At 23.5% G+C, this 12,509-nt stretch overlaps 1 protein-coding gene across 1 annotated transcript in view; it reads right to left on the bottom strand.

The window, feature by feature from the left end:
• The window catches only part of LOC111621650 (membrane-associated protein Hem-like), a 92,165-nt gene that overhangs the window by 67,681 nt on the left and 11,975 nt on the right, over positions 1 to 12,509 (bottom strand). The window contains exons 2-4 of the mRNA XM_023363857.1: positions 10,137 to 10,247; positions 5,259 to 5,351; positions 2,842 to 2,898 (exon numbers count right to left, since the gene is read on the bottom strand). Coding sequence (XP_023219625.1) covers positions 2,842 to 2,898; positions 5,259 to 5,351; positions 10,137 to 10,247 — 261 coding nt within the window. The remainder of the gene's footprint in view (positions 1 to 2,841; positions 2,899 to 5,258; positions 5,352 to 10,136; positions 10,248 to 12,509) is intronic.

Genomic DNA, 12,509 nt, shown 5'->3' with positions numbered 1-12,509 from the left:
GTTAGGCTTAACATCGAATATATATATATATATCTGCATATGTCTTTTTTGTCTGCTGCCTCTAGGAAGTGCTGTAAACAAAAATGGTGACTCTGCAACAGAGAAAGCAATTTATGTTCTGCAATTTACAAAGCAGAAATCAGTCATTGTCAACATGATTTTCAATGTTTTCTAGACACAGTAGACAAAAAGTCATTTGAATGCAGATAGTAGGCAAAACTCAAACATTTACTCTATCAACTGATGTGCACCAATTACTTCTCAGGTAATAATTAACATAATTACAGTAATTTAAAATGTTAGCATTCTTTTTGAAGACATTGTATTAATAATATTAGCTTGTCATATGTAATTTCCTATAAATTAAAGCATGTTTATTTATTTAAAAAATTCTATATAAAAGTTTTTTATATTATTGATAATTAAAAAAAACACATTTTAGTAAGTATAGTTTATTTCCATATATGTATACTTGTTTTAAAAAAAATAGATTAATTATTAATTTTAAATTATTTTAAAAATTTTTCAAAAATATTTTAAAATTAGAATTTACATACAAACATTCCAAAACCCAATGTATAAAGCATGCAATGTCATAACATTGTAAATGCCATTTTTCTTATAATACATTTTGTTGAAGAATTGAATTCTAAATATAATATTTTCTGCTGCAAAAAAAAAATATTGTGGCCATATTGGCACTACTGTAAGTGGCTGTACTTTAAAGTTGAATTTATGTGAAGCCATAACATTTAAAAGCACCAAAGTGCAAGTCATGTGACCATTGGTGCTTGAAACATTACAGCTTATATCAATATTTACATCATTTTGATATTCCAGAGAATTTGCAACCTAGTGAGTTTTTTACCATTTTATTGTAAAATTGAAATGAATTCACTAGAAAAAATATTTTTTTACCTCTCTTGAAAAATTTGTTTTTTTGGCATTGCATGCCTTATATATTATAATATGCCAAACAACTGCCAGATTAAATCGGGCTACTTCTCCATGATTACTTTAAATTATTTATAAACTATTCATTTAATTATAATTACTAAATTTAATAAGAGAAGGTACATAATGTCCGCCTCTAGTAACAAATTATTTAGAAATTAATTAAAAATAATAGTTGAGAAGTAGCCCAATGCAATCTGGCAGTCATTTGGCATACTTGTTAGAATTTATCTCACTTAATTGTTTCTTTTAAAACTTAAAATGGAAATTAGTTTTATAAAATATGCTTTTTAACTTAAATCTAAATATATAAAGCTAGATTTATGCTGGTTTTAGAATTTACAATTATTTTAAATTAAGTTTTGATATTAATTTAAAACTAATATCAAAAATTTTAAATAAAATGAAAACTGTTATTTATCAGATTTAATTTAAAATTCTGAATCATTTCCTTGAAAAAAATTTATTATTTGAAATGTGAATTAAATTTCAGATATTTAATTGTCATATTAAACTTGATTTTAAGTATCTTAAATAATTTCTAATTTATGTAAACATTAACATAAAAAAACTTTTAACCTAAAAATAAAGAAACAAAATGCAAGTAAATTACTATAACCAGACAAGGAACTGTATATGTAATGTGTATAATACTATACATTTACAAGGAAAAGTGTAAATAATTATATAAAAACACTTTCTCTTTTAGCATCATATTTTCTACAATCATTTAAAAAAATTCTTAAAATTAATATGTTAATATAGCAGTAATTTATAATTAAAACAAACAAATTTAACAAACTTAAGTTTGAAACCTAAGATTTGACTGTATTACTTTTTACTTTCATGGCTATTATGTATACATAACAAGGGAAAGTATTGATTTTGTTTAAAATTTGACTTGCCAAGCTTTTTTGCAAATCTTCATGTTTTGAGACCTGCTGAACTCAAAAACGTAAAAAAAAAAACAACAACAAAAAAGTTCCATAGATTCCATAGACATGTATGTGTGTTGGCATCTATTTCATTTAATATCTCAAGATGGGATAAAGATTAAAAAATAAAATTTGGCATGGTAGCTTGTGTATAAGGGCATTGATGATATTAAATTTTGCTTGTTAAAGGTCGAGGAGTGTGGAGTTAATAATGTTATTTGTTATTAGCATTTACATTTTTATGAAACTCATCAATATCCTCAAAATTAAGCCTTTTGCCATTTTACAATAATTAAAAATATAAAAAATTTTTTACAACAAACTATCATAACAGATAACGTGCACACAATTTTATTTATTATGATTAACAATACAAAAGTTTCTTCTTTTAATAGTGAGAGTAGTGATCTTTATTATATTTTTCTTAATTATCCACAATAAACAGACCAAGATTATAACAATTCTGTTTTAATCTTGGTCTCTATTTATTGTGGATAATTAAGAAAGATGTAATAAAGATCACTACTCTCACTATTAAAAGAAGACACTTTTACTCACTGTTATATCTGTTCCATTTTAATAATTATATTAAACAGTTTATGAATATAAAATTTATTTTTTAAATAAAATCTCAACAGCCAGGAAAGTTATACCACTTGTTGCTAGATTTTTTTTATAACATAATCAAAGACAATAAAAATTTTTCCATTTACATTCATAAATTTCAATTATATAGAATTTTTCTATAGTTTCAAATATAATTATAACACAATTCTAAATATATTAAATAATTTTCTTTTTCTTCTTTAAAATTAATGTTTTATGCAAATATTCCTTTATGAAAAAATTTTTTTAAAATAAACAAAATTTTCATTTACAACTAGTATAGATGACTAAATACAATATAAATAAAGCTATCTGAATTGTTAGAAATATTTTAAAATTCACTTACTATATCCAATTGTAATTGACAAGCATCCATTGTTGTTAATAGTTCACATACATGATCCTGAAAAATTTTATTGTCTATAAATCTATCAATAATAAAACAATATTTTGTTAAACTTAATTGTCATAATTTAATAGGCATAAGCTATTAATCATTCCAATAATGTTATTATCTTTCAAATACAAAAGCATCATTTCTCATTAATATCTAGATAAACAATGTAATATTTTCACCAAAAATTTATAACTATGAATTTATTTATATTTATTTATGAATTAGAGTTATAAATTACAAAAAACAAAACTGTACTACTTTACAATACACAGAAATTAAAATAATAGACATTTTCAATACATTTGTAGATCAGCTTCAGCCTATAAAATAATACAGTAGAGCCTCGATTATCCGACCCCCGATTAACCAACACCTCGATTAACCGACTGTCCTAGTAGGCAAATTTCAAATGTCCGCTAGTGATGTGGCGCTACATTATTTGGCTATGTCTTGACTACTTTAATATTATTTTTACGTGTTTTAGCTGGCAACACTCATTCGACCATGAAAGGGAGCCAGTATTTAAACGAGGCTTAATTTTCTAATTTTTAACAATACAATAGCGACGATTATTATTTTAAAAAATTTTTGTTAGGCTTAACATCGATGAAAATTCAACGCAAAGTAGGTTATTAGCAATATACTAATATACTAATTACATGGGATATAATAATATACTACACTAATAATAGATTTTTTCATACTTTTCGGTTATCCGACTTTTCAATTATCCAACCAACCCCAGTCCCCAATTGAGTCGGATAATCGAGGCTCTACTGTACATATAAAACAAATTCTGTTCTATTCTGTTTATTGTGTTTTTCCTGTTATTGTGTAATAAATGTAAGATATTTAAAAAATTGTTAGTTGTAGAAATTATATCATAAATTGAATTTGATAAAAATTTCTTAAACTGACAATTTTTTAATATTTTACTTTAGAACTAAAAATGAAAAAGAATGATTAAACTAAAATACTGAACAAACAAATTTTTCACATTTAAAATAGTAAAATCAACTTCAAGCTCAAAGAAAATTATAATTTAAATAATCAGTTTAAGGTTTAAATCCATGTATATAAATATATATTATATCTCATATAAGAATGTATATGCATGTATCTCAACTTTTAGTTATATTTGTTTGGTTTAGAAGGGATAAAGCAATATAAAACAAGTGATCTGCTAAGAGAAGATGCCTCCCAAGATTTTCTATGGGAACCTGGTCCCTATTTAAAAGTTAGACATAGGAATAAAACCCAGAAAACTCCATAAGGCCAGCCTATTGATAAGGTGCAGATCTATAATCAACTTTACTGGTGTTAGTGGATGAGTGGATAAAACTCCAAATAAGTTTAGTTATATTGTTAATAATCATTGAAATCATTAAATTATGAACATTGGTAATTACAGTATTTACTAGTGTTTAACTTAATTACAATTTAATGAATTAAAGTATTATTTGTATAATTTAATAATAAATAAATAATTTTCATAAAATTCTTTAATTCATATGACTTAGGAATTTTAAAGAAATTAAAGAATTATGATTAAACTCTATACGTATGAAATTACATGTAAGCTTTAAATAATAAGAATTTTAAATCCTTTGTATACATATATAAACATTATTTCAAATGCAGTAATGTTCTTAGAAAAACCCTTACATTTAATTTCTCTTTGAATTCCATATCATTAGATATAAGTAGTTCCTGACTATTTAACATAAATATTCCTAAAATTGTGTACAAAAGTCAAAAAATAAAGGTTACTTGAAAACATTTAATTGAGTTTATACTGTGTTATTATTTATACTAAAATTTTTATTCAAAATTAATAAAACTTTGTATGAGTTCTTTTAGCATGTCTTTTATTCACAGTTTTAATAAATAAAGATTAAAAAAAATCAACTCTTGAAAACTTATAATATTTTCTTTATTTAATAAACTTGGATAATTTTAATTATATTTGTATATAAAAGGAAATTTTAAGTATAATCTCATTAAAAAAATTTAGTAATTATTTAAAATTTAATAATTTGCTGAAATTATGCTGGGCTATTGGATAATAATTAATTAATTAAAACAATTTTACATCACAAACAAGCTTATTATCTCATAGCAAATTTAATAACTGTATAATTTGTGATAATTAAATTTAAAAGAACAATAACCAAAAAGGAAATTCAAACCAATAACTCTCATGTGATGAATGAATGCTTTGCAAGTTATATTAGATGAGTACTAGTATTTTAATAGAATAATTACAATTTATTATCAAATTGTTTCAATTCTAAATATATTATTGATCAATAACCCAATATAATTTTAATTAATCATTAAAATTTGGAAGTATTAAAAACAAATACCTTAAAATCAAGTAAATCAACAAAAGTATAGTAATAAAGTGATAAACTTTTCATTATTTCCTGACGTATATTATACACATTTCCAAGTTGGCTCTGAAAATAAAATTAACATGTATTAAAGCTAAATCATTTAAACAAAAATGAGAATAATCATTATATCACTATTAGAGTAATATAATTATCTTACTTTAATTGTCTACTTTAATCTATATAATTAGCAAGAACTTTCATTCTGTGATTAAATTATACATTTATTAATAAAGAGTTTTTAAATAAAGAATTTTGTTTAAATATTATATTTTCAATATTTTCAATATACAAATCATTGTAAAACATGAAAAAATTGAATTTTCTAATTTTTTAAAATCCAATAAGTAATTTTTTTAATTTCATAGATAATTTTGTTGTTAGTTGTTTTGTCTTTTGAGAGAGGCCTTTCATTGAAAAAATTCCTCTCACATTATATTCATTTGTATCTTAATTTCCTTTTAGTCGTTTTTGTGTTAATGTACATTCATAACTGTCACATATTTCATTCAAAAATTTATTGAAAATTTTACATAAGCAAAAAACAATTAACCAAAAAATTAAAGTACTTAGCCTGTGAAACAAATTTTCAGGCAAGCATGTAACTATCTACTTGATAATTATCAAGATTACATTTTTAATTCATAATTCCAATGCAATACAATTCTTAACAGGAAAATTTCTTCTACTTTGTATATTTTTATCTTCTTTGCTAAACAGTTCAAGACAAACATTATTCTGATCAAAACAAGTAGTTTTATTAGAATAATTTAGAAATAAAAAGTTTTAATATTCTGAGGATTTCATTTATGTATCCATAATTTTTATTATTCCATTTTTTTTTTTTTATATCTCATATAATAAATAATGCATTCAAAAACTAGTTCAAGTATAAATGCGCATATGAAAATACTTGTGTATATAATTTTGTATAATAATTTAACTATGTATATGATTTTTAAATAAACATGAATAATGAATTCATTTTAATGAATAAATGAAAATGAACATAAACATTTTTATTTATTGTGAAATGATTGTACAATAACATATGAAAGAGAATCGAATAAGTGTTATAATTATATTTTTGTCTTTTTCACATGTATATAGTGTATAGATTTGTCTTTTGCCTGTTTTATCATTAAATGATAGTGGAATGAAGTTTGTCTGGCAAATTGAATTTTGATTTTAAAACAAAGACTGAAATAGTTTAAATTACTATATTAATACATTACATGTTTAAATAACTGATTTTTATTTAATATTATAAAGTTTAGGTTCAGAAAATAATCTTCACCTTTATATATAAAAAAGAAAATCTTAAGTCTTAATAACTGGAAAATATTTCTTAAATCACAATGCTGTTTACAATTAATCTGATTCAACTTACACTACTTCCTCTAATGTCAATATTTGGAAATCTTCGGACAACATGCTTTATGGCAGAATCCAAATTTTTATCAGACAGGAAGGAAGGTTTAGATTTTGCATCTCCACATGCCTAAAAAATATAAATGTAAAAATTTAGAAGATGTAAGCAAATAATTAGATATTGATAAACTGTATTTAAACTTTTTCCATTAAATTGAAAAAAATATAAACACTTGTACTTTAAGTTCAGTTTAATAAAATTCATCCAAAGATGAACTTTTGAAGAATTTTATAACTTTTAGTATATTTTTACACTATTTTTAAGCTTATACATTCAGTAAATAATGTATTATTTCATATAATACATAATGCACTAATTGAAATACAAATACAATATGAATAATATAAGCAAAGCATTTTTGAATATTCATCTATGATATTTGGTTATCTATAATGGTTTCAGTTCACATATTTCTGAATGTTTAAGATTCCACTATATTTATTTTTCAGTCAATACTCTAAACATACTGTACACAATATAAAAAATATTACAGGACCAATGATATCTACATGACTTCAATATAAAAAAAAATATATTTTTATAGTAAAAGATGTATTTATTTTTAAAATTGTTGTTTGTTTCAATAAATGCATCTAAATTTAAGTATTTAATTACAGCAACAAAATTTAACTGGTATGTGTAGCCTTACACCATTTATAATGTATATTTAATAGAAATAATTTTAAACATATATTTCAATAATTTATTTGAATATTGTACTATTAGTCATAACAATACTTTATTTCAGTCATTTATTAAATTTACATGCATTTTTAATTAATTAATTTTTTTATTTTATTTTAAATAAAAACAGGATATTAAGTCATATTAACTTTCTTCTTAAACACAAAAAAATGCTGGATCTAAAATCACTTTTTAGTGATTTTAGATCCAGCATTTTTTTCAATTTACAACCTTAACAACAATAGAATTTTTCAATTTACATATAATTGTTTGTTTATTTATTTGTAATGTCTTCAAGAAATTTAGTTAATTAAACTTTACATAAGAGATTTTTTAAAGTATAAGAGTGATAACAATATAACAACTTTAATTTGCAACTTAGTCTGACAATTTGAAGCTCATTGTTAGATATATTTAGAAAATTCTACAAATCTAATTTAGTTCACAATTACCCATTAATTGTCACTGTCTAAATACAGTTTTAATAAATCCATAACAAATTTTAAATCTGAACTAAAGGCTGTAAAATTTTCTGGAAACCAATTCCAGAAAAACTGGTAGTGAAATGTTTGATATGATCAAGGACATTCATAAGACTATACTTTGTCCTATTTACAAATTTGAAAAAGAAAAAACTGGTTGTTTGAATAAAATGAAAATCTAGAAGATAAGGATATCTTAATAGATTTTTGTTTTCAAATATAGATGAGAATTATCAGAAGTTATTAAAATGTAACAGTATAATATTTTTTTTTTTCAAAAACAACATTAAAAAGAATTTAGCTGGTTGCTTTATTAAAACATCCAGTTCTTGCATGCACAAAATGTGATCTACAAACAAATGAACCTTAAGACGAGTCAGTCATTGCAATCTCTCCAACTTATATCATATGACTATTCTATTTATTTATTTATTTGTGAAATATAGCTAGTCACTAAGACAATAATTGCTGCCCTCTAATACAACAAACATAAAATGAATCCCATTAAAATATCAAAGTAACATAGCATATCATAATAACAACAAATATATAAAAACAACAATGATGAAATTGTAATGAAAGATATTCTGAAAATCTTGATAAAATATATACTTAAAAAATGTACAAAATATACAATATTGAAGACATATACACATTCCTGTAATTGTGAAAGGACATTAAAGACTAAACAAATTTTTATTTTTTGTGTGTGTTCAATCTATATATATAACCCATTCAAAGTGTCCGTCTGTCCCGTAACCGTTTGATAACGGACACTAGAGGCGCCCCTATCGTGTGTCATATTTCAAACATTCAAATTAACAATTTTAATTCTTATTTAAATTAACAATATGAATTATTATTATTCATTTGGCCCATAAATTATTATTTGGTCAATATAACAATATAAATAATTCAGTATATTTGTAATAGGAATTTATTATTTCAGGGGCTTATATCTCGCGAAGGATCGCGAGTAGGGGTATGGTTCCTTTTACTTTATTGTTCGCACGGGCTACAGTTTGGGGGGGTCGCCACCTCTTCATTCGGAGGGTAAATCTTACCATTGGGACTTTAACAGAGCTGTACAGCATATTGATAGGAACAAAAAAGTCAAAGGAACCGTGCCTCATAGAAATTTGAGGCACGGTTTGATTGAAATTTGAAATTAGCCTCATTGAAATTTGAGGCTAGGGGGCGTCCAGGGCTACTAGTACTGTATATTTTATACATATTTTTTAAAGATAAGATTATACAACATAAAATTAAGCAGTGTAAAGTACTTTTTTACAACAGATTTGTATTTGTGCTACTCTAAGTACAACATATTTACAATTTTGTCGTTCAACTCAAGTTAAAAAGCAATATTAATTCAAAAAATTTTAACAAGATACTGATTTGAAAAAATATATATATATATTACAAAGTAACCTTAAAAGTATCTCCAAAAAACCTTTAAATTAACTTTTTTTAAGTAAATGAAGTGTTGATAACTATATTTTATCAGAAGATGAATACTTAATGACTTCTAAATAATTTTTCAGTATTTAAAAAAAATTATTAAATTGTTACTTTAATATGATTGTATATTGTTTATATTTCAGCATAAAACATATTCAAAAAGTTAATTTAAATCCTATTTAACAAATAGAATATTTTGAGTTTAAATAAATTATAAATTATGATTAACATTTACAAAATGTGATGATATTTTGATTGTAACAACTTATCAAAGTTTTAGTAGCAGATCTGCTGAATGATTATTTGAATTTTAAAAATTGTAATTGTAATTAATCTTAACTTTGACTGAATCTTAAATTAAAAGATAATTCTAGTCTACAACATGGATTAAAAACTATTTACAAACATAAAAAATAATAATAATAATAATTATTATTATTATTATTTGTTTATAAGAAAGAGAATCGAATAAGTGTTATAATTATATTTTTGTCTTTTTCACATGTATATAGTGTATAGATTTGTCTTTTGCCTGTTTTATCATTAAATGATAGTGGAATGAAGTTTGTCTGGCAAATTGAATTTTGATTTTAAAACAAAGACTGAAATAGTTTAAATTACTATATTAATACATTACATGTTTAAATAACTGATTTTTATTTAATATTATAAAGTTTAGGTTCAGAAAATAATCTTCACCTTTATATATAAAAAAGAAAATCTTAAGTCTTAATAACTGGAAAATATTTCTTAAATCACAATGCTGTTTACAATTAATCTGATTCAACTTACACTACTTCCTCTAATGTCAATATTTGGAAATCTTCGGACAACATGCTTTATGGCAGAATCCAAATTTTTATCAGACAGGAAGGAAGGTTTAGATTTTGCATCTCCACATGCCTAAAAAATATAAATGTAAAAATTTAGAAGATGTAAGCAAATAATTAGATATTGATAAACTGTATTTAAACTTTTTCCATTAAATTGAAAAAAATATAAACACTTGTACTTTAAGTTCAGTTTAATAAAATTCATCCAAAGATGAACTTTTGAAGAATTTTATAACTTTTAGTATATTTTTACACTATTTTTAAGCTTATACATTCAGTAAATAATGTATTATTTCATATAATACATAATGCACTAATTGAAATACAAATACAATATGAATAATATAAGCAAAGCATTTTTGAATATTCATCTATGATATTTGGTTATCTATAATGGTTTCAGTTCACATATTTCTGAATGTTTAAGATTCCACTATATTTATTTTTCAGTCAATACTCTAAACATACTGTACACAATATAAAAAATATTACAGGACCAATGATATCTACATGACTTCAATATAAAAAAAAATATATTTTTATAGTAAAAGATGTATTTATTTTTAAAATTGTTGTTTGTTTCAATAAATGCATCTAAATTTAAGTATTTAATTACAGCAACAAAATTTAACTGGTATGTGTAGCCTTACACCATTTATAATGTATATTTAATAGAAATAATTTTAAACATATATTTCAATAATTTATTTGAATATTGTACTATTAGTCATAACAATACTTTATTTCAGTCATTTATTAAATTTACATGCATTTTTAATTAATTAATTTTTTTATTTTATTTTAAATAAAAACAGGATATTAAGTCATATTAACTTTCTTCTTAAACACAAAAAAATGCTGGATCTAAAATCACTTTTTAGTGATTTTAGATCCAGCATTTTTTTCAATTTACAACCTTAACAACAATAGAATTTTTCAATTTACATATAATTGTTTGTTTATTTATTTGTAATGTCTTCAAGAAATTTAGTTAATTAAACTTTACATAAGAGATTTTTTAAAGTATAAGAGTGATAACAATATAACAACTTTAATTTGCAACTTAGTCTGACAATTTGAAGCTCATTGTTAGATATATTTAGAAAATTCTACAAATCTAATTTAGTTCACAATTACCCATTAATTGTCACTGTCTAAATACAGTTTTAATAAATCCATAACAAATTTTAAATCTGAACTAAAGGCTGTAAAATTTTCTGGAAACCAATTCCAGAAAAACTGGTAGTGAAATGTTTGATATGATCAAGGACATTCATAAGACTATACTTTGTCCTATTTACAAATTTGAAAAAGAAAAAACTGGTTGTTTGAATAAAATGAAAATCTAGAAGATAAGGATATCTTAATAGATTTTTGTTTTCAAATATAGATGAGAATTATCAGAAGTTATTAAAATGTAACAGTATAATATTTTTTTTTTTCAAAAACAACATTAAAAAGAATTTAGCTGGTTGCTTTATTAAAACATCCAGTTCTTGCATGCACAAAATGTGATCTACAAACAAATGAACCTTAAGACGAGTCAGTCATTGCAATCTCTCCAACTTATATCATATGACTATTCTATTTATTTATTTATTTGTGAAATATAGCTAGTCACTAAGACAATAATTGCTGCCCTCTAATACAACAAACATAAAATGAATCCCATTAAAATATCAAAGTAACATAGCATATCATAATAACAACAAATATATAAAAACAACAATGATGAAATTGTAATGAAAGATATTCTGAAAATCTTGATAAAATATATACTTAAAAAATGTACAAAATATACAATATTGAAGACATATACACATTCCTGTAATTGTGAAAGGACATTAAAGACTAAACAAATTTTTATTTTTTGTGTGTGTTCAATCTATATATATAACCCATTCAAAGTGTCCGTCTGTCCCATAACCGTTTGATAACGGACACTAGAGGCGCCCCTATCGTGTGTCATATTTGAAACATTCAAATTAACAATTTTAATTCTTATTTAAATTAACAATATGAATTATTATTATTCATTTGGCCCATAAATTATTATTTGGTCAATATAACAATATAAATAATTCAGTATATTTGTAATAGGAATTTATTATTTCAGGGGCTTATATCTCGCGAAGGATCGCGAGTAGGGGTATGGTTCCTTTGACTTTATTGTTCGCACAGGGGCTACAGTTTGGGGGGGTCGCCACCTCTTCATTCGGAGGGTAAATCTTACCATTGGGACTTTAACAGAGCTGTACAGCATATTGATAGGAACAAAAAAGTCAAAGGAACCGTGCCTCATGGAAATTTGTAAAGAACGCCCACTAGGGGG

Source organism: Centruroides sculpturatus, unplaced genomic scaffold, assembly GCF_000671375.1.
Source record: "Centruroides sculpturatus isolate CEXI.00-Female unplaced genomic scaffold, Cexi_2.0 scaffold254, whole genome shotgun sequence".
In the NCBI taxonomy this organism is placed as follows: Eukaryota; Metazoa; Arthropoda; class Arachnida; order Scorpiones; family Buthidae; genus Centruroides; species Centruroides sculpturatus.
This window is presented reverse-complemented; position numbering and strand designations above follow the sequence as displayed.